This window comes from Aplidium turbinatum, chromosome 7 (genome assembly GCF_918807975.1).
Source record: "Aplidium turbinatum chromosome 7, kaAplTurb1.1, whole genome shotgun sequence".
NCBI classification, from domain to species: Eukaryota; Metazoa; Chordata; class Ascidiacea; order Aplousobranchia; family Polyclinidae; genus Aplidium; species Aplidium turbinatum.
This window is the reverse complement of record NC_137478.1, coordinates 16060539-16085228: the sequence shown is the minus strand read 5'-3', so window position 1 is coordinate 16085228 and position 24690 is coordinate 16060539. Positions and strand designations below refer to the sequence as shown.

At 38.6% G+C, this 24690-nt stretch overlaps 1 protein-coding gene across 1 annotated transcript in view; it reads right to left on the bottom strand.

Annotated features, from left to right (window-relative positions):
- The window catches only part of LOC145774664 (transmembrane protein 45B-like), a 112688-nt gene extending 88255 nt beyond the window's left edge, over nt 1–24433 (bottom strand). Inside the window, exons 1-2 of the mRNA XM_082585958.1 lie at nt 24273–24433; nt 16101–16224 (exon numbers count right to left, since the gene is read on the bottom strand). Coding sequence (XP_082442084.1) covers nt 16101–16224; nt 24273–24433 — 285 coding nt within the window. The remainder of the gene's footprint in view (nt 1–16100; nt 16225–24272) is intronic.
- Between the last annotated feature and the right edge of the window lie 257 nt (nt 24434–24690).

Below are 24690 nucleotides of genomic sequence, written 5' to 3'. Positions count from 1 at the left end.
ACAGATTACGAAAAATAGAGAAGAGATTTCATGTCATCACTCTTATTTCCGATTGTATGTTGACAATCCTTGTCATATACCAGATACGATAAAGTTGCTCAAGAACGTAGTAACTTACTAAACATGATTGCTATAAGTTCTGCTGAAGCGAACGTGGATTTTCACAAATGAACTTGGTCATCACACCGCTACGATCACGGCTGACCATATCACTTGTTTCAGCATTGTTGTTCATCAGCAATAACGGACCACCTCCTCATTTATGGAATGGCACTGCGGCAACTCAAGATGTGGTTGCAGACTCATCGGTCGGCTGTGGATATTCAAGTTAAGCATTCTAAGCTGCCCACATTGAGTGAACTCAGATCTCTGCAAAAACTGTTTGCTGGCTAAATCAAGGACTGTCGTGGTGCTTATAACTTAGCCCATAAAACCAAAGACCTGGCAGACAGGCTATTTGTTTTGTGTAATCTCGTTTGCACCAACTTATAATATGCTTTTGCTGTAATTGGAGTTTTTTAAACTGTTCGTTAATAACTAAATAAGATTTTAATTTTAGTGTAACTGTCACATTGGCAGCTTATTGGTTCTTATAGCAAATCTGCAACCACAAGCGCTCATTTCAAGAATTGCATTTCCCTACTTTCCTATTGCAGTCAATGTTTTTGCAAGTGTGCTTAGGATTGGCTCATACAAATAAGTTTACAATTGAGTTAAGAGATTGGAATTAGCTCATGCAAATCGAGTTTCAAGTGTAGGCCTACGCAGTAAAAAAAAAGGCAAAGGAGATTGCAGTGTAGCAACCAAGCCAAATTTCAAACTTATAATTTTATATCGGATTCAACCACGTTTTCACGTTTTGTTGCTTTTACCTTTTTCTGTACTTCAAGCTACGTTTTAGCATGGGTTTTTTTCGACATGATGTTCAGAAGTAAAAACATACTGAACACTGTTTCCTTTTAAAAAAGTTAAACATTGTTGGCTAACCTACACCGATTACTTATACATACTTTGTCTATAACAACACAGCTAAGTGTTGGAGCCCCCCCAAAAAAAATTTTAGGAATGCACCCCTGCTACGGCCTCTCATGAAATCGATTTCTAATAAAATATTGGGACTGTTTACCAATCCTTTGGTACTTAGACAGTGTAAATATGTTGAATGTAGATTTTGAAAGCACGTTATGTCATAAATATGTCACTATTAGATTATGAGATTTTCTGAATGTCAGGATTTTGTGATGATCCACTTTTTGTTATTTTTCCAGCAAATAACAAATATTTTATAGAGTTCATTGTCTCCAACATTGTATTTATGACGTAGCAATTGTATTAGCTTTATGATGTAAGAGTTGTAATTGTTTGAGATAATGCATTGTTTTTGTGACATCACTAGATGTCATAATTGACTGCTAGGCATGCAATCATGCATGTCCCTTTCAAAGTGTTATATCATCTGGTTATGTGATTGTTTTTCAATTCAATTTATTTTTCATTGCTGGCGCGAACATGTAAAGAACGGCAAAGTAAACACACGAATTTGGCACCAACAAAAGGGAAAGATGGCAAAACCAAAAGGTTTAAAACATGCAAAAACAGTGTTTGGATGTCACTGTGTTTAATTTGCACAGCCACCAAACCTAGAAAAGAGATAAAAAAGATAAAAAAAATTATGTGAAAATACTACAAAAATAGGCTATAATTACAGTCAACACTTGCCAGTGCAACAAGGGCGATTTTAACCACCAGCTGAAGTTAAACATAACAAGCTCAATCCCTCTCTTCAACAAAAGAAAAATTAGGCCAAAAATTACTGCACAATGAACACTTGCACCAAGGGCGATTTAAACTTTACAGAACTACACACAAGTTTCTTGAACTTTTCACATTGAAAGTTTAACGAAATTAACGAAATTTTGAGATTGTTGCCATGCTTATGCCATAGTTATAGGTAGGCAGTGATATGCTTTGTCACAATTAGGCTAGTATTGTTTTGGAAGCTTAAATTGTACAAGGTAGCCTTCAAGTTGCTGTATGTTTGTTATAAGCATAGCTCGCAAAAGCTATTGCAATAAGTATGAGTTCCAGACCAAGTAGCTCTAGACGAGGCTGATTGAACATCCAATCAAGTTTTTGCTTCATATGTGGAGAGTAGACCTACATTTTATCTTCTGATTCTGTAAACCTGTCCACCAGGCACAAGCTTGCCTGCAAGCAATACTTCAATAAGAAGTTGTCGATTAAAACAAAAGCCACACTTTACAACTCTAGAACATCTTAAAAGAAGTTTGTACACCTCACTGTGACAAGCCGAAGTCCACCAGGCACCATTGCAAGCCTGAGAGTTTAACTTCACATCTTCTCCGACGCTTCAACATTAGCAAGGGATTTCGTGTGTTATTTACGCTCAATATTAGCTGATTCAACCGTTCTTAGCACTCTTAATTGTTACAAGTAAATCTTTCTTGCCCGGCACCAGAAGACACACGATCCCGCACCTACAATTAGAAACTGCTTGGGACACAGTCAAGCTTGCTCGGACTATTAAACAAAAGCTCGAGCTAACTAGTTGTCCATGCGATTTTAGGACAGATTCTATGATTGTTTTGCAAAGCTTGTTCGGTGACACAAAACGTTTTCCGACTGCACAACCCTCACTCGCAATCGCTTGCAAAAAATTCTAGTTCATACCAAAGTGTACGACTAGCACTGCGTACTAACCGCTCTTAATCCAGCAGATCAGGCACCTCTAGGTAGGCTGAAGCCCTACTGCAATCTAGTCATTGGCTAAATAGGCCACAGTTTTTAAAAAAGCCGCCATCCGAATGGCCTCAACAATCTGTTACGCCACAAAACTCGACGACATCTAGGCTACACCAGGTTGCAACCTGAACGGTGCCAGAAGGTAACCTCGTTCACTATTTGTACAGATAACAAATTTTCAACAGGAACTGATGTACATATCTCGTACTTTTCGTCACTGCATCAACTAAAGCTTGCTACAGCGTAGTTAGTAGCGTAATTATTAGTAGTTATTACAGCGTAATCAATACAGCCTCCTGACCAATGAGTCTGCTGCAAAGTTACCATCACCTGAAACATGCAACGCAGACGAGGCATACCAGGACTTCTGCAATGCCATAATAACTGCGGCAAAGGCCACAATACCACGTGGCCATCGAACCAGCTATACACCATGCTGAGACTCTGAGTGTGAAGCTCTCTATCGCTCCTACTTAAGCGCCACAAGTGGCGCTGCTTCTAACACCGCCACCACCAGACTACTTGATCGGCTGGACACAAAGAAGCTTGAGCGATGGAACGAAGCTGTCCAAACCATCGACTTCTCACACTCAAACCGCAAAGCATGGAGCATCATCAACAACCTCACTGGGCGCTCAGCAAACTCCCCTCGTCAGTGCCCGGTTTCTGCTAATGCCATCGCTTCCCAGCTAGTGCAGAACGGGGTGTACAAGACAAAGGACCGCAAGGCATCCCGCCTTGTTGCCAAGGAAGTATCTGCCCTATGGCGAGTGGAAACACCACCAGAAGAAACAATCTCTGGAGACTTCACTCCAGAGGAATTCTCCACCGCCCTCCGCCTAGTGAAACCACACAAGTCTCCAGGGCCCGATAAGATCTGCCCTGAGCTTGTGCTCCATGCTGGCCATGCCCTAAAGTCCTGGTTACGTAGATTCCTCTCTTCCTGCCTGCACCACCACACAATCCCAAAAATCTGGAGAAGAGCTTTAGTAGTTGCGATCCCTAAGCCTCACAAGCCACCAGAGGACCCAAGGAGTTATCGTCCGATATCCCTCCTCTGTGTTCCTTTCAAGATCCTCGAAAGACTGATCTATGCACGCGTCAACCCAATCATCGACTCGCTCCTTCCAAAAGAGCAAGTTGGGTTTCGGCGCGGAAAATCCACTGTAGATCAGGTCACACTGTTGACCCAAGACATCGAGGACTGCTTTGAGGCAAAAAAGCAGGCCGGCGCTGTTTTCTAGATCTTACTGCTGCCTATGACACCGTATGGCATCGCGGCCTTACTTGCAAGCTGCTTCTCCTGCTTCCTGACCGACATATGGTCCATATGATTATGGAACTTGTCAGGAATCGAAGCTTTACCCTCACCACCGGCAACCCACGGCGAAGCAGACTGAGACGCCTGAAAAACGGCGTCCCACAGGGATCGGTCCTGGTTCCACTTCTTTTCAACATCTACACCCATGACTTGCCAACTACGGTCTCCGCAAAATACGCTTATGCGGACGATCTGGCAATTCTCCACTCCACAAAGTCGTGGGAAAATCTAGAAGACACCTTGAGCCAGGACATGCAAACCATCTCAGCTTATCTCCAGAACTGGCGACTGAAACTCAGCGAAACCAAAACTGTGGCAGCAGCTTTCCACCTACACAATCGGGAAGCTGATCGTGAGCTACATGTCCACAACAACGGAAAACCTCTGTCCTTCTGCCCCGAGCCAAGGTATCTTGGGGTGACACTAGACAGATCGCTCACATACCGCCACCATTTGGTGTCACTGCGCAAGAAACTCACATCCCGCGCTACATTACTGAAGCGCCTGGCAGGCTCTAGCTGGGGGGCGAGGGCTGACACTTTGCGAATAGCAGCCTTAGCCCTTGTCTACTCCTCAGCAGAGTACTGTGCACCTGTCTGGTGCCGCAGTGCTCACTGCCACAACATCGACACTGCCATAAATAGCGCCCTGCGCACAGTGACCGGATGCCTGCGTCCCACACCATTGGACAATCTCCCCATTCTCGCTGGCATCCAACCTGCTGAGCTTCGTCGCGAAGAAGCCACTCTGTCCCTCAGTCGACGGGCACTGGAGCCTAACCATCTTCTCCACCACAAGATCTCTGCTCTCCCAAACGGGCACCCCCACCGACTGAAATCAAGACACCCATTCGTGCCAGCCGCTCGGCTTCTAATCAACGAAGCTGATGAACAAGACATCTCTGCGGTTACTTGGGCGGACCATAAATGGAATTCTGAATGGAAGTCAAGCACCACCAGACTCCATTCATTCATCCCCGACGCCGACACACGCCCCATCGGCCTGACACTACAGAGACAGGCATGGGTGCGCCTCAACCGTCTCCGTACGGGCGTCGGGCTTTTCCGCTCAACCATGCACCAATGGGGAATGGCCTCTTCCTCCTCCTGTGAATGTGGTGCCGAGGAACAGACCGCAGACCACATCATCAATGACTGTACCATCTTCAAACCACCTAACGGAGTGGAAGGTCTGCGCGTCATGGATGATGAAACTAAAGACTGGCTGCTCTCTAGCAGCCTTCCAGTGTAGTCCGGGAACATCGTGAATCTGGGGTGGTAAAAGGATAGACCCTCGGCCCCAGAAGCTCAGACGACGACGACGACTATAAAGAAGAAAACGGATGCGTCCAAGCGCTAAGGCTTTTCAGACGATAGCGTCTGGAGAGCAAAACTATGTTCATACTCTGGTTTTGTGTCCAGGTTTCATTAATCCTTTTTCACAGAACGTACGGTCAGAGCCAGAGTCTAACAGCGAATAGATTTTGATGATTGTTTTACAACAAGTTACCTTTACAGAAACGATGTCCAGGTAAGAGTTTAGGCTTGCTTGCGTTTTCGGTTCTGGGTGCACCGCAAAGTTAGACTACTTTTACTACGGCGTTATCACGGCGGTTGCGTGGAGCGTGATGCCATTGGTTGCTCATGATTTTGCAATCCTTGTGGTAGTCATTGTGATGTAAGGTATCCTGGTTTTTCTTTATTATAGGTCTTGACACACGTTATTCTGACAGCATTCATCTGCTCAAGATGTCTGCTATACAGGTTGCGACCTTACAAGCTGGCACTCATTCATGTCGTGCTCATCATCCGTCAACAGACATTAGGCCTAACTGAACTGCTCATCAGCACCGCTATCATTGTTTCGTCCCGAACTCAACATGCTCGATCTCTATAGCATATCTTGTCTTCAAAAACAGTACTCTCATGAACGCCATCCACGTCTCGTACAACCATTGCGGGCGCCACTCACCGTTATCCTAATTTTTTTATTTTGGTTTGCTTCCATGGGTGGCAAGTCTTATCTCTTCGGTGGCAGGTCATGACAACCCTACTTCATTTTCAACTACTAGTGACACTTCCTCATGAATGATCATTCTCTACAGTTGTTGTATCTCCAGCTCATTAACGTAGCAACTGTCATAATTCTCAGCCGCTAAACCCGTAACCTAATCATTCGCCAGTTACGAAGTCTTTCCTACGTTTCAACTTCGCTTTGACTGGAGTCAACGTATGTATCGACTGCGACTTCGCATTCCTTCATTTTTGTGTCATATTGTACAGTTCAGTCCCCTTACGTATTTAACTTTTAACTTTCAAGTTTAACCACCAAAAAATAGCATCTTGTCAATTTCCTTCAGCTGCCTCGTGTTAACAGATGGTCGCAATCAACACCAACCACACTTTGTTACAAGTACATCATGAGGTAAAGTGATAAATACTGTAGGCCTACAATCATTTAAAAAAAAAAAAAATTTTAAGGTAGGCTATTGGGGGGAGGAGAGTTTGGATGGAAACAATAAAAAAAGTCTTAAAATACACTGCCGTAATCGAAACTAAGGGTTGAAGCACCAACGAACGCAAGGTTCGTTGCTGCTTCTTGCCCAAATGTCTTCTCAATATGCATTTGACTTGTAATATAGAAAGGTAAACAAACAATTGCTTTCTTTCTCTAAAGTTGAATTTGAAATTTTTTCCAAAATAACTCTCCCTGATTATAATGTATCAAATAATTTTTGCAATGGGAAACAAAATTTCAAAATTTCGGGTTTACCAAGGTTTCGAACATTTGAGAAACAAAAACCGGGGGAAACCTTTTTTTCGAGGGTTTGAATGAATTTGGATTCAACCTGATATTAAACTTATAATCAATGTCAGTATACAAAGATAACGGAAACTAGACTTCCTTACAACTTAAGTAAAAAACGTTTATCGTTGAAACATGTTGTTTTTAAGTAATTTTTAGAATACCAACTCACGAAAATCAACACATTGAAACTTTCGTCGGTAGTTTGTTTCTCAGTTTTGTAACGAATAGTCACATGAAAGAATGAGCTCATTTGTAGCCTACTCCGCTGGCGAGGCTTGATTGTAAGCAAGGTATGATAGAATCTATCAAGTTTTTCAATTTTTTTGTTTGTAGCTTGAAAGGATACATTTCCTTTTTTCACAATTTCTTGCTGTGGAGGAATAGCTTCACAGTCGTGATTTTCACTTTCACAAATGAAGTAAACTTCTCAAAATAAGGTTTGCCTTTTCAATTTCAACTTCAAAAGTTTAATTTCGTTGAGTTTTGAAATCAAGGAAGAAAAGCTCCTTTTTTCAAAAGGAAGCTATATTTTAAGATTACAAATTGGCGGCGTTGAGCAACACGGATGTTCTGAACAGCTTCACTGCCTTGTCGACTTTTGCAACTACAGTATTGTCTTGTTCTCAAGGGCTAATACAGTATAACCCTTGATGATTTCTCTCATGATTATGAGTAGCAGTACGATGCTCTAGAGTCTAGAGAGAAATGCTTACAGCCTTTCTTCGGGCTATGGCCTACTGAACTGTTCACAAATTGCTTTATTCTGATTAAAACCTGAGCAGCTGAATTGACACCTTAGCATATTGACTGAAACATAGTTTAACAAGTGACAAACAGAAACTTTATCTTTTTTCCAAATTATTTAAAAGATTATGATCGATTGCATTATCCCTTTTGGAAGATTGGATATATGAGCAATTGTCACAGTTCTTTCTATCTCTTACACGGAAAGAGACTTCGGAAAGATTGACGACATCATAGGCGTAGCCAGGGGGGGGCGAAAGGGGCCATGGCCCCCCCAAATTTTCAAAGTTTGGATCCAAAGTTGAACACTTTGTTGAAAATATAATAAAATTTGCAGAAATTTATAACATTTTCCAAGACATCTGGCTATTAACACCCCCAAGGACTTGTTTTAGACACACAGAAAGACACCAATAAATTTTGCAAATCGTAAATCGCGCAAAATTTACTCGATTTACGTTTCTTTTAACTAATTTGTGGAAGCAATTTCAGAATGGCTTACTCTGTTGGGTTTTTGTGTAGCTGAGTTTTTGGTGTTCTCTAATTTTAGACACAGATTTCGCCTGTTCGTGTGTAAGAGCTACCTTTAAAAAGTTAATAGCTGTTTATCTGCTAATAAATTTCATACAAATATTACCCTAAAAGTGTTTCCAGAGAGCGCTATAATCCATCATTTAAGTGTAATTTTGCAAAAATTTTCCGGGGGAGCATGCTCCCGGACCCCCCTAGAATACGCGTGCCTTCGGCACGCTCTAACCCCACCGGTTTTATTGCTTCCCTTGCTCAAGCCACCAAGATACGCCACTGCACACCAGGTAGCGATGTCTTGACTTAAATCACTTTGTTGTTCTCTTCAACTCATCAAATATTTGGCCCCCCCCCAAATTTTTTTCCTGGCTACGCCACTGGACGACATAGTTTATTGGGATATCAAACGTTAAACAGTCAGATAAATGGTCGGATAGTTCTACTTCTGCGATGAAAGATGAAATGCTTGAACTAACGAGTGGTTTACCACTTCCAGCACGTTAATAAGAAATAAAATTCTGAACAGCAAACGACTTCGTCGATTTCAAAATAGATGTACATTACTACTTGCAACAGCTACTTTACAATTGGTAATAACGTCCACTTTTACAATCTATTCAATATCGGCTAAAACTCTACAATGGAGTGCTAGTCCGGGACATCGTGAATCTGGATTGGTAAAAGAATATATCCTAGGCCCCAGAGGCTCACACGACGACGACGATTTGTCACACTTCAAAATAAACACGGCAGACCACTTTTTTGACTGAGTTTGCTGAAAGCAGGAGAGAAAGGTTCTTATCAACCTTGTGTGAGAAGTACTTAAAATTGAAACGTCAAAGTCACCTGAGATTGAGCTATTTCAAAGGTTTTGTGATAAAGGTTTTCAAGCTGCTTCGCTTGCATCAGCTTCACTGCGCACAGGAGACCCAAAAATAAAATGTCGAATTTGCCATTGCACAATCAAAAAAGCTTGAGGTGTTATAAGATATTATTAAGGAAGCTCAACCTTACCCAAGAGGAAATTAAAAGGAACCGTTGAATCTGATGGAAGCCTACATTGAAAGGAATTGGTTAAACGCCAATTTAAGTTTTTGAAGTGTGACGTTGTCCATAAAGCAAGATCTATAGGAAAGTAAGTTTTTTGCTACAATGTTGCCATGCTGCACAAGTCCATCTTACCAGGAATCGCTTCAAACTCCCAACTACAAGACATTACAAGATTTATGGACTTTGTATGCCTTTTTTTTAATAATGGTAGTTTAATTGCCTGCTTGCAACATCAACACCACATGTTGATCTCGATTTTGTTAACAATATTAAGAGATTCGCTGATGTTGACCAAATTACAAGTGCCGCTGCACTTAAATTTTTTTCAAGGCGCACATGACATTTTTCAGGAAAACTCATGTGTGATGAAGCCTGTGCGATGAAGACAAAACCTTCACTCCTTCAAATAAAAAATATCCTGGAAAAAAGTATTGTAAGAGCAGCCTCTGAAAACTAAATAAATTACAAAAAGTTTTGGTGCTGGATTTGGCAAGTCAAAACTACCTGTCAACCTCTACTCAGCAACGTTTATGAACCCCTACTCAGTTAGCAACGGTTATCAACCCCTACTCAGTTAGCAACGGCTATCAACCCTTACTCAGTTAGCAACCCCTACTCAGTTAGCAACGGTTGGCAACCCCTACTCAATTAGCAACGGTTATCAACCCCTACTCAGTTAGCAACAGATAGTAAGCCTAAGCAAAATATCCACAAGATGGCGTGACGTCACGACGTCGCAGAGCGTTTCCTGAATGGGTTTGTGTCTGTTTTGGTTATATATTTCTCGACTATAATATCACAGTTGATTAAGTGCGATACACAATTATACTTCTAGAAATATTTTTTCTGCAGCAAGGTCATGTAACTAATTTTTGTGCACAAATTTGGCAGCAACACATACTGTATACCTGTGGCACGAAACAGCTTAATCCGCTTTCGGGATTTTGCTCTATTTACGTACCGTACCACAAACCTAAGTTGTTTCTGGCAGAACACAAGGGTCGACTTGCCTTCGCTGAGCAACCCCAACATCGGGAGTTCCCACTCTCGCATGTAAGGCGACTTCGACAAACCCATAGAGAGGTTTTACTATAAAATGTTATGCCGTTTAGCATATCTTCTGCTCCAGGCTATTTCCAAAAAATAATGGACGACATTCAAGCAAAACTCTAATTAAATTAAAATTAATTCTCTACCAAAACGTGCTAGTTTTCGAGCTTGACCTGCCACTTCCCAGCAGGGTTGGCCTGTTTGGGGCCAACTTCCAGAAATCTGGCTCTTTTTGAAGCTGTTTGGCCCCCAAATTTTTGGTTGGCCCATTGGCTCTTTGTTGGTTCTTTATGAGCAGGCTGAGAACTACATCCTAGATTATCCTGTAAAGCTTCAGCAATATGGAAATCAAAACGTGATTTTTTTGGCAACTCTTGACTTTCTGATTTGTCACCCTGTTTTCTTTTCATACCCTGCTCGACATCAGCATGACGTTTTTTTAGTGAGCTGAAGGGTTGCCAGGTTAGCCTTTTTGGGGCCAAGTTCAGTAATTTGGTCTTTTGCAAGCGAGTTAGCTCTCCAATTTTGGATTAGCTCTTTGGCCCTTTTTGAAAACCAGTTGGTTTCTTCAATTTTAGATTAGCCCTTTAGCTCTTTTTGGGCCTTGTTTGGCCGTTTTCAAAGTGTGAGGAGATTGTGAAATGTCTTTTTGCAAGTCATTCTTTTTGTCTTGTCTTCTGGAGAAGGTGGTAACACAATAGCACTAGTTAGGCTACTGTGGCAGTGTAATAGGCCTACAGGTACACTATTTTATTTCAATTGTGTTTGTTGGACTTGATCCAGGAAGACTAGGATGCCAAAGAAGTAGAAAGCAGGATATGAAAGCGGTACCGGTAGGAAATACAATAGTACGGTAATTGGGGAAAAACTTACCATGTCAGACATTGTGTATGCTGTGAACTCCATGGAGGATGATGATGAATTGAATGTGGAAATGTTTATTTAACTGTTAGATGACTTGCTTGTGAGAATTTATTGGGGTCACATTCTCTGCATGCCTTTTTGTAAATTGTTTATTTGTTGGCTGTGGCTATATTTACACTATATAGCAGGGGTTCTTAACCTTTTTTGTCTCGTTTACCCCTTGCCGAATGAAAAAAGTAAAATTTACCCCCACCGTTTTGGTGGCCCATTGTGATGTCATCGTGTCCAGTCAACCAGGCAAAGAAATGCAAAACATCCTTTTTTGTCTGAATTTACCTTGGCAAATATCAAAAAGACACGATTGTTCTTGACGGGATCCTGTGAAAAATAATGTCTTGGAACAGTCGTTGAAAGAGCTACTCGCATGTCGTCTTTGGAAACTAAGCGAGATCGATGTTTTGGTTTAATAGCCAACAATGAAGAGAACCCTGCTTCACACAGATAAGTAGTTGGAAAAGGTATAATAACTTCAAATGCACGCTTAGTCAGCGTAAGAAACTCTTCGACTGATTCCACACTAAAACTTGGAAAAGTCACCATTGCACGATAAGAATTTGGAACAAAGCGTTGTTGAACAATAAAGAACAATCAATTCATCTTTGCAAAGATCATCGTCAGCAATACTTTCTAACTTGGCTTCGAAGGGATGAGTTATCCAAAGAGCAGTAGCCTACTGTTAAAACTTTAACCTTCGGAGTAACCGCTATAGTTCGGAGTAACCGCTAGCCTTCGGAGTAACCGCTTTTTAAGGCGGCAAGGTGTTGGCATATTTCAACTTCGAGGTCAGAAATCTCATTGCGACTTCTATCTGACTTTCCAATCATCGAATGTTGGAAAATTTGCGTAAATTACTTTTTTTGAACTCTTCTACTCCACGGATCTAATTTTGTCTAAAAGCCGTAATTTATGATTCATTAAATTTACCCCCTCGATAGGTGAAATTTACCCCCGGTTAAGAACCCCTGCTATATAGTGTAAGAATAGCCTCAATAGTGTTGCCAGATAAGGAATTCTACCCTAATTTGAGAAAAGTTTAAAGCTGTTGAAAACAAAAACTTGTATTTTGGAATTTTTTTTAGTCCTGGGCACCGTCAAATGAGCCCATGGTAACATCAAACAAACCATCTTTTTTAGCCCAAGTATCACCTCCATCGAAAAGCAGCGATTTCCTAGCATGAAAAATTGTTTGTATAATATAATCATCTAAATCCATAAATGGTTTGGCAAAATCGATTGCATTGCATAAAAGTTCCTCCGTAATGGATGGATAAAAATCAACGATATCAAATTTCAAAAAGGTGCATTGATGTTTAGATGGAATAGCCTTGAACCAAGATAATACGGAGTCTGTGCTTTTCCATTGATTCAAGCATGATGCATTACGGATGGTTACATTAATAGAGTCCAAGTATTGCTTACTTATACGGCCAATCTGGGACTTGGAAGGGTTAATCAATCTGCATTTAGGGTTCGATGTAAAATTAGGTTTATGATCTTTTAGCGTAATAAACGCAGGGTTGCTTGATACTTTTTCAACCCGATCATCAACATTTAAAGCCTTGGCAATCTTTTTAGCCTTAGTATTGATCGTGTCACTGATAGCAGGATTCACCTTTTTGTATTTGGCCGATACATTATCAGTAAGCAATTTTTTATAATCCTGGGTCTTAACTTTGTATAAGTTAGTAGTCTTATCTGCTGATATCAACAGATCCGGAGAGCTATTAATGTTCTTAATATCATTAGTCGATTTTCTCTGAAAAGAATTGTAAATGGGTTTGAATTTAATATTACGAACCATCTCGTATAAACCATTCTCAAATGGTATTAAACCACCATACTGTGGAGGTGTTCTTTTAGTCATAAAGCCAAAGTTATTAAAATGCTCAGACTGAGAAACATCCTGATTTAGATCGAAAAAATAGGCCTTCCACCGTAAACGTTCATTAAAATTTTCAATCTTACCTAACATCATCTTTAAATGGCAATCTTTACTTGGAATTGCGATGTTTTTCAAGGAATAACCGAAGTTAATCCGTTCCAGATTCATAATAACTGGATCGCAGTATCAAAAGGAAAGTGCTCAACTAACACAGTGCTAGGAGCAGATTAAAACAATGAAAACTATTAATATGTGACCACCTTCTGAACAAGCGTTCGGAACTTGTGGGTAAATGTCGTTATAGAAACAAATTTAAACTCAAGTACTTCAAAATAAAATAAATTCCTTTTGATTTTCACAGGTTACAAATTTAAACTTCATTTGATTTTTACAGGTTATAAATTTCATTCGATTTTAACAGGTTTTTTAAATATAAATTTCATCCAATTTGTTCAGGTTACTACAGGTTACTCCATCGATATTGCGTTTTGCTTCTTTGTGATGTCACAAGTGTTGGCATCAGTCTGCTTGGTTTCAATATCATCTGAACGTTGCAATTGAGGCTTTGTGATAATAGATGAAGGTGGCCCTTTGTAATTCTGAGGTTTTATTTGCAGATTGGATTACGGTTATAATATTTAATATCTTTTCAGGAATTACATATTTAAAGTTTTTTTGCAGATTAAATTACAGTTACAATATTTAATATCTTTTCAGGAATTATTGATGTTTTTCAGATCCTTCTGATGATCTGTTTGAGGTGAAACAGGCTGTAAAGAATTCAGATAGTAATAACTATATTTTGATTTAATTCGCTCTGCTTTGCTTTTTTTGCTTAGCATTGAGCACTTTTTGTAATATTAATAGTTTTCATTGTTTTTATGTACATTTATGTGTATTTTTTTCCTTGCACAATTGAGCGTCATGTGATTTTGCCTCTCCTCTGCCTTACCGTTTCATTCTTATGAGTTTATTTTTTTCAATTTCTGTGTATGCAGATCAGTTTTGCAATTTCAATTTAAGCAGAACATCAGCCAGTTGTTTACTTGAAAAGGTCTAAATAAGCATGGCAGAAAACGTGTGTAATTTTTAGTTTGTTTTCATGTTATTATATTGTGTTAAATGCCGTATGATTGTGAAGTTTTATTTGTCTATTACCATTCAGTTAAAAAAACAATAACAATAATAAACAATGCAATGAGTCAGTCTACAATCTAGCACACTGCATAAACTTTGTTCGAATTCAGCTGATTTACCGCATTATTACTGGAAATTAAAAGGATTAAACAGCTTTAAATGTTACGGCCCTTTAAACATGTTTTTCAATATCACCGATAGACCACTGAAAACGAGAAGTAAGTAAAGAAATTGTATCTTTGTTGACATGCGACATCCCTTTTTTTGTAAGATTCAAGAAAGATTTCAACTTTTTTTTTAAAGAAAGATGATCTACAGTACGCATATTGACGATGAATACTGTATGTATATTGACAGAAAGATGTATATTGAATTGCACATAGCCACTTAAACACTTGTTAATCTGGAGCAACAAAATGTGCTGATTATTTTTTAGTTTGCTTAATAATTTAGGAAATCTTTTGAAAAACATTCAAATCATTAGAATTGTTCTTTTTTATTTGTTCAATAACTAAGCTTATCACCTGATTTGATGCAATTGCGACAATACTACCTCATCGGGCTCAACACTTCAGATATCTGCGTTTCCTGGAATGAATGAGTTTTTTGGCCAACCTATTCTGACAAAATGTTCTGCAGTAGCGCTATTACCTCATAGAAAAATAAAGCAACATTGTTTGGTGAATCTTCGCCTACCGATTAAAGCGCTGATAAAAAGATTTGGTCATATAATATGTTTCAACTGTATTTTCTGTACTGAACCTTAAGGAGAATTTTAATTTGTAAAAATTCTTTAGCTCAAATGCACATAGCGTGCTATAGGAAAGGATGGTTTTATAGCCACTGTAGAGAGAAATAGAGGAGACACTGCAAGCAGCAAGTCGGTCCCGATGTTTTGGGGTGAAAACCGGACATCTTTGAAACAAAATAGAGAGATTGTTGGCAACAGCTTTAAGGTTTCTTTAAAAAGAGTCCAAGAAGAGGCACCACTCACTTGCTATGTGCTTCCCCGATGTTCTTCTTTCCCACATTTTCAAGAAAAGTTGTGGTATTATTACAGTAATACTGTGCGGTGCATTCACTTTGAATATTGCTGTTAACAAATCGTGATTGCACTTTCTACTAATAGCGATATAACATAATTATTCAGTAAAATAAACTTACAACTTTTTTTTATCTGTTTAGAAAAAAGTAGAATGTTTTCAGAAACTTCATAGCTACAATAAACAGCGCATTATACAAACTAGTGTCATCAAATGAGCAAGTCTATGAAAACAAAAAAATAAATAGTTTAAAATACTGTACATTCTATGATTCTATTTGAATAAGGATATTCTGATTTCACCCTTTTAGGGTGAAACAGGCTGTAGAGTGTAGAGGTTTTAGAGAGTAGTAACTATGTTTGATGTAATTTGCTCTGCTTGGCTTTTTGCTAGGCATTGATCACTTTTTGTGGTAGTAAAACTCGGTTAATCCGGATTCGGTTAATCCGGATCTTCGCCTAATCCGGATGAAACTGGAAGTACAAATGAGTCAGGCTTGATAGAACCGTCATCGGTTAATCCGGATCTTCGCCTAATCCGGATGGAATCGCCGGTCAAATCGAATCCGGATTAACCGAGTTCTACTTTTATTAATAGTATTTATTGTTTTATTAGGTTAAAATATATGATGTGCTAGAAAAAAGCAGAGACTTTTTGAAATCAGCTTCAAAAATACCTCTAGGGACATATAAAGTCATTTCTAATTGAAGTTTGCTGTTGACCACTTGACCAATTCTTTAAAAAATATGATAATATGACGTAAGATCGAAGACTTGGAAGTTGACGTGACTTCTGTATTTTAGAGTGATCGCACGCTTTCATTTCTGCTTTAAAACGAAAAAAGGCTTACCCAGTGCCCATTGGGGTATACCATGCAGAGTTTGTAAGTTCCGGGAGGATAGAAAAGCTCGGCCATGGCTGCCGCAAACCCGTACAAGATCTTCATGAAAGAATCAAGTGGAATTCTTTTTATTCTGAAATAAAATTTTGAAAGCTAAATCGTTTACTGCAGTAGGTACTAGGTAGGCTATAGGCTAGGTTATAATTAATTTGAACATGCTTGCTTTCTTCCAATGATTGTTGCTTGCTCTACCATGAGATGTTAAAAGCGATAGGTATCGTTTCCAACGTTTTATTAGCAAACTTGACAACACTGATTTTGTTTAATAGCTAGAGTTGTCGATATCTTCTTGTCTGGCATAAAATGCCAAGCAAATAAAAACTCAGTAAATAATGTAATAAATTAGCAAAAAACATTTAAAAAAACACAAAAAAGTAGCCGCGTTAATGTACCGACTAAGCTACAGTAGCCTATAAATAAATCTTATGGTTATTTTTAATAATTTGCTAAATGAATACACAACATCGGCATAGTAACAATGTTTTTCTGCACACTTTCAATTTGATGCTGTTCCAGCTTGTTAACAGTGAAAACAGTATACCGTTAGACATTTTAGGAGAGTAGCAATAACTATATTTGCCAGTTTTTCATGCAGCGACTCAGTATATTTCTGTGCTTTGTAGTTATTGACAAGACAGTAGCTTATTAGGCTGCTTGGTTGGTTCTGAGAATCATTCTTAGATTGAGAAATATTTTTAAAGAGCTAATTCTCGGCAGTTTTGCATATTTTTAGAGGCTTAGAACCACTGACGCAGATCACCAAGATTGACAGAGTGAAGTTTCTACAGACTAGGTGCCGCTGAATAAAAAGCTATCTTTAAAGTGCGTTGCCCGAGAATCGAACCAGCGCTGCTTAATCTTGCTATTGCTTCGTTAATAACCTCAGGCGCTTAACAAATGAACCCAGTTTACTGTTTAGCAGTTTTCCAACTTACTTCATTGCAAACATATAAGAGAATATTTTAATCATGCTGTACCTATGCGAATTGCATGTGGTTAGACACAAAATAACGATGCATAGCGATGTTAGACAACAATTAGCGATGCATATTTTAAACCTATTGGTTTTGCCATCTTTTTTGCTTTTGTTGATGCTGTTCACAAAGTTAATGACCAGCTATTTGGCCTCGCAATGTAAACATAGATTGTGACGCAAGCGTGACGTCATCTTTGTGATGCATTGCCACGCTTGAGCAACAATCTACAAAGCAAAAACGTGGTTCAATCTTAACAAAAAATTTTAACAAAGAATTGAAAAAATACAAAGAATTTTAACACAAAAAAAAAACGTAAAATAATCTAAAGAGCAAATTTGTATTTGTGAAGAACAAAGCAGTTGTAAGTTTAAACACGATTACAAAAAAATGAAATTTGCAAGATAAATGTTTTAAATAGTCTTAGGAGTTACGAGGGGTATAAACTACACAATCTAGCACATTCTGGAGTAAGTAATCCCATAAGCCACTCTTAAACTATCGGGTTTGGTGACTGTGGATAATAATATTCGTTGATATGCACGTCTTTAACTACGGTTTTGCCACTTTTTTCTTTTGTTTGTTTGTTGCTTTATTTTATTTCCACAATATTAGTGCAGGCCCTTAGTGGAATCTTTAGGCTAAACGTGTTACACGTTGTTTTTTTTTGCATATTTTTGCTGTTGATCCACCCAACTTTGATTTTAGTGGGTGCCGCAACTTTTTGGGTCACGTGATTACCCCCAAATCGGGGATTTCCCTAGAAATCACGTTTCAGCTCTTCTTACGGCATTTTTGTGCAATCACATATTTGATTTTTGTATATTTTAACTTAAAAAGCACATACAAATAAGTGAGACAAAATAAACATAAAATAATTTGATTGGTGACGTCATTATGACGTCATCACACATATATTTTTGCTTTTTTAACCTATTTTGGTCGTTTGCTGTTGGTTTTAGTTGGAGTACCGGTTACTAAAACCATTTCACAATTCCTAAAAGTAGCTTCGTCATGATTGCATCTTTTATGACGTCATCATTACATTATTAAAACTAGACAACTTCAAATTCAGGAACCAAAGGTAAGTTTATTCCGAAAAAAGCGATCAAATACTCTCATTATAAGTTTTGCAAATGCTTAAAATTTTACAATTGCAAGCAATAACAATAATTCCAGTACAGTATGACGCAATAATGACGTCATCAAGGGTCTTATCAGAAGAGCAGCAACCAGGGGTGAATTTCCCTTTTAGTCATGCCACTTTAGAATTTAAAATAATATGTAATTATGATCTACAAATCAAATTAATACACGACCCCAGATGATGCAATGTCAGAGTCAACACTACCAGTGCCGACCGCGCGTATACACGCGGTCACCCCTGGACCGCACTGGTCATTTGAAAAATAGATAAATCTGGTCTTTTTGTTTGCCAAACTGCATGAGTCTGACTGTTTTAGAAAGAGGAAGACTTGTATTGTCTAAAAGTTGAAAGAAATTACTAGGTTTGTATTTAAATTTTTTCTGCAATTATCAATTATTTACAAAAAACTGTCATTTTTTGTGTAAAGTGAGGTATATCCAGTTCTTTCTTCGCAAAACGCGTCAATTTCTCCGTGACAACCTTTGTGCGACAAGCGTAGTACTTATGTCGTATGCAGATTTTACCATTCGTCATTATCGCTTAGCAACGGTGATCTTTGATGGATATGGTGGTCCGTCTATCAAAGACAATACCCATCAAAGACGCGGCATGAACGTCCACCCGGTTTTTCACTTTACTGTAGACACCGAGTTCATTGGAAAGAAGGAGCAGTTCTTGTCTCGAGCTTCCAACAAAGAAGGATTAATTTCTGCTCAACTGAGGAATAGAAGCTGCAATGTGATCAACGCACCAGGTGATGCAGATATGGACATCGTCAAGATGGAAGATGGACAGTTCTCATCGACATTGCACGACTTTAATTGGTGAAGACACAGACCTTTTAATATTGTTACTATACACTATGCTGACACTGACCCAGACATTAAAGACCTTTACTTCCGCTCCTACAAAGCTTACGCAACCAAGATACACGACATCAACAAACTTAAAGCAATCATCGGACCAGACATATGCTCACAGCTCCTCTTCATTCATGCATTCACCGGTTGTGATTCAACGTCAAGGATGTTTGGTATCCGGAAGAAGACGCTTTCAAGAAACTAGTGAAAAGTCAACCAATAATCAAAGAATGTGCAAATTGCTTTATTCTCCCAAATCAGACAGACCACATCATTAAGGATCTTGGAAACAAAGCTATGACCGTTATGTTTGGCAACGATGGCAGTAGTAACTTAGAAACACAGCGATACAATACATTGGTCAAGAAAATTAAAACAGCCAAGTCCTTTGTTCACCCTGAACGTTTGCCACCTACATCATCCTTTACCAAATTCCACTGCCTCAGGTTTTACTACCAGATTATGGTCAGGATGGGTAGGCCACTGACGATGGTATGGATGCTTTAGAGTCTAGACTGGGGATGGAAAGTAGACAATAATCAGATGGTTCCAATCATGACGGACATGAAAGCTGCCCCGGACAACCTAGGCTACTGAAAATGATCACTGCAATTGCTAATCGTGTCCACCTCACTGTAGTTGCCGGAGATATGGGCTACCATGCCATGCTGGATGTGGACCATGCCAAACTGGTTTATGTGTCCATACAGCAATTACATAATTACAGACGATGACATCGAGAGTGACAGCGATGAGCATTAGTAATACTTGATCCATTTGCTTTCTTTACGCTGATTATGTCAAGAGTTTGTTTGTTTGTTTGTTTATCTTTATCCTGCATTGCGGGAAAGCGGACTTGAGCGCTATGCATCGGTGTACGCCTTCCGACATACACCTGACCCACGCTGCAGTCGACGGCAATGTTTGTTTCCGGTTGTCTACTCTACTTAATGTCTATGACTTAAATTTGGTACTACCCATTACTCGAAATCGATCACTAGGTAGAGGCAATTATCGTAAAGTTTCTTGCCCAGAGAAACAACAGCAAGTGCGAGTGGCTGGAGTCGAACATGCAGGCTCTCGACTGCGAGCCCAACGCGCTAACCACTCGGCAACGGCTGCCGACGAAGAGTCTACATGACCACATCGCATAAACTCTTTATGCCTGCTCAGTTTACGCAAATATATAGAGAAATTTACCAGGTTTTTTAATAAACAATAGCCTACATTGCTATTGTACATTTTTAATTGTTTTGGCAGCCATATTGAATTTATAGGCTATCAGATAATTTAACAATTCTGAGAATGGTCTCATTGACTTTACAGGGTATAAAAACCTAGATATAGACACCAAGACTACATGTTTTGGTCATATGATGACCGAGTTATGGTCAATTTACTGTTATTTAAATGGTTTGGCAGCCATCTTGGTTTGCCATATTGAATTTATAGGCTATCAGATAATTCAACAATTCAGAGAATAGTCTCATTGACCTCACAGGGTATAAAAACCTAGATATAGACACCAAAACTACATGCTTTGGTCATATGATGACCGAGTTATGGTCAATTTATTGTTATTCTAACGGTTTGGCGGCCATCTTGAATTGCCATATTGAATTTATAGGCTATCAGAAAATTCAAAAATTCTGAGAAAAGTCTCATTGACTTCACAGGGCATAAAAACCTAAATATAGACACCAAAACCACATGTTTTGGTCATATGATGACCGAGTTATGGTCAATTTACTGTTTTGTTCAATGGTTTGGCGGCCATCTTGGAAGCTATCTTGAAAATAACCACTTTCCGGCAGTTGGATACCATAAGATTTTGAATATATTAGTACTAACACCCAATACTAATCAAATCAGTTGAAAAACCTTTTGTTGCTATTTTTTTGGGTCAAACCATATATGCCCCGACCTATAGTTATTGCCTACCTACCATACTAACCTACAAGAAAAACATCTGGAAAAAAATCACATAACAAAATTATGACGTCATTCATGATGCAATACTGACGTCGTATTTGAAGGAGTAATTATTTTAGCATTGGTAACTTATTGTAACCAAAACAGCAACACCAACAACAAACAAGCGACTACAATAAGAAAAAAACAAGCAAAAAAATTAATATATGACGTCACAATGACATCATTAATAACATAATTTTGTGTGATTTTTGTCTCGTGTATTTTGTAGTGGCAGTCAGTCCAAATATAAAAAATAACGTATCTAATTGCATAAAAATGCCGAGAAAAGAGCTCAAAATTGATTCGGGGGGAATCCCCGATTTGGGGGTGATCACGTGACCCAAAAAGTTGCAGCACCCACTAAAATTGAAGTTAGATTCATCAACTACAAAAAATGCAAAATAACAACGTGTAACACGTTTAGCCTAAAGATGCTCATTTTTGCCCCTAAGGGCCTGCACTGTATCATTTTTTTTTGCATTCCGACAAACAAATGAATTTTCCTAAAACTTTCAGTTGTGCAGTAGCCTAACTATGCTAAAATCAATAGCTAATCATCTACAGTACAATTTACATTCTACAACGATGGTGTTTTCATTATAGTTTCATTACTGTAATTTAGACTACGCTTGCTAAATGTTTTATTAAGTTAGGCTGCTCTGTGTCATCATGATGTGATGGCCATCCCTCGTCTTCGAGGAAGATGGCCATCGCAATAAAATAAAAGCTGACTGTGAGTAGTTAAATGGCTAATAAGTCCAATCCTGGCTTTAAAAGTTCGGTTACATTTGGTACATTTAAGATGTGTCATCATATTTAGTTGTTTTTTCCAAATTGTTTTCAAAATTTCTCTTCTAAAATTTGTTCACAAAACCTTATTTGAGAAGTCATATGGCCAACAAATTTGTTCTGCAGAAGTTGAATCGATGTAAATAAGGATTGATTTTGTGGCTTTTAGATGGTGTTGCCAGATGCTGTTTAATTTCAGAGTAGTTTTAAAAATTTCAGACGAAAATTAATCCAAATGAACTAAACTGGCAACTCTAATTTTGACTCTTCTTGAGCGACGCTGAGAAGAACTGATTTAATTTTGTCACTGAAAACGAGAGCGTGAAAAGAAGTTTCTTAGAAAAAATTGCTCTTTAAAAAATTTTTGCTCAAATTGTCTCCTATTGTGTCTATTCACCTGAAATTTGCAAATTCGCATGGTATACACCAGTAGGCCTAGTAACCACAAAGCCAAAAAAAAATTATGTTGACAAATAATAAATAATTCATGTGGACGTTCAAGACAACAATGATCGACGACGACGGTGTGCACAACGTGTTGTGGTGTTGCAGCGCACAGTTTGAGGACCACTGGCGAAGATCATCATCACCACAAAAGCACAATGAAAAATCAGAAATTTGAATTTCAGAAGAAAAAAATAGAACTTGAAATTCAAAGACCTAGACCTCACATGACCTGCAGAATCTTTCTATGTGAGTCGCAAAACGATACTTATCAGGACAAACGATACACAAGGTAACTATGCAAAGTTTTTAAAAGCACTTAACAAAAGCTTTAGATGAGACATAAAGCCAGTCATCAAATGTAACCAATATAAATAAAAAAACTAAAAAAAACTTGAGGGCATGACAATAACAGGAGAAGTCGAAAGTAAATAGATTCTGACCGTGTCAACAAACCAGTGACGATCGGTGAGGGAAAGCAAGGAAAGCAGTGCTTACCTGAGCGAAAACTATGCAAAATATAATGACTGAATTCTAGGTTTAACTTCTTATTATTTTTATCAAGTCTATTTTAACTTAAAAATTACTGTGTTCGTGACTAGAATTACTCGTAACGCTTGTGAATAGTCTAAGTCCTCATCAAACCGCATTTCTTGCCTATAAATGCCAATTAACGCAAACGCTTTTGTCAGAAACCATCACTGAAGCTCCAGGGAAATCAACTTTCAAAGTTGCTTACCTTACATTGAAAAACGCCTTCGTTTTATCCAATCCTCAATCGTTTTGCAAAACGACACCAGCTGCTTAGCCAATCAGATGTGTTATCTGGTGTTGTGGTTAAAGTTGCTTTCCCAGTGACGTCATGCGTATCTCATAGTGGCTGCTTTTGGTTTCAGGCGAAAGGAATACAGCCTCTACGCATGAGTGATTTTCGGGCTTGTAACTATAGGCTACTGAGTACGCTGAAAATAAAGCTGGCTCTCTTACCAAAAAAAACATAGATTCTACAATAAGACATGCAATTCCAAAGGGTACATTAACCAACCAGTACTGAAACAGCACAAGTGTTTTTTAAATTCTTTGGGTCAATAGACTGACATCACAAGTTCAGAGCAAACATACTTGTGTTCTTCAAGAATGGACTAGCTTAATTTATAGGCTAATTATTTGCTCTTTACTAGTGCACCAGTCCAATGCATGTCGTAAATGCTTACAGATGACATTGACAATAAGTTTTTGTGCTCAGTCTAAAAAGCAGCCAACATTCTAAACTAGTCCCAGTTTGATTGATTGATTGAATCTTTATCCTCGGACTGGGAAAGTCCGAAGATTTTGTTTTGGAAATGCTCTCAGAGCGCACCAAATTGGAAGTGTTTTTCAAAAATTTCTGGGGGAGGCCCCCCAGACCCCCCGCTGGAAGTGTTGCCTTCGGGCTTCGCTCGACGGTTACGCCCCTCGTGCCTACTACCTTGCTGCAACATATTTCCAAGTTGCTTTCCCAATGGTTTAAGCCACCGAACGTCACTGCAACAAACCACACCAATACACACACAACCGTATCATCTAATATAGGCCTAGCATTGTATTGTTGGCAAATACAGCGTTTAAAAGATCTCTTTTTGTTCCCAAGGAAAGTGATGAAGAGCACAAATAGGATCAAATATTTAACCAGTGGAGTAATGTTTCCTGCTACAGTATTTCTGAAAGCATCAATAAGTTCAGTTTATTTATGTGACGTTCAGTGATCTGTTTTTGGTAGACTGTAGCAAAATTATTCCTTTCCCAACGTTTTAAGCCACTCCTATCGATAATATATCGAATTTTTATTGCAGTGATTTTGGTAACACATTGCAAAAACAAGATGTTATTGCTTGATAAGATCACTACTTTTTAACCAAACTTTAATAATTCGATTACGGATTGGACCACATACTTGTTGATAACATTTCCAACACCTAAAGTTTGTGGTTCACCAAGATGTTCATACTTTGTTTTGTTGTTTGTATGATATTTTTTTGACAACTGAAAACAAAACACAATTCCAAACGAGTAAAATGCTACTCCGGGCGAAATATGGCCTTCCCAAGTTCCCATGTTTGCAACCAAACTGCTCAGTCTATAGTAAAATTACGTTTGGCTCCACTATATTACATCTGGAAGTTAAACAATATTGAAGTTAAATCACAACTTAATGATTGTTATTAGTAAATGAAACAATCAGTTTAGGCAACCATATACAATTAATTAGTAGAACTTTCGCCGCCGTAAAATCAGCTTCATCAGTACCCTATTCAAATTTGAATTAATAAATAGAATCAATAAGAATCAAATAATATCAATTAGTGTTATTA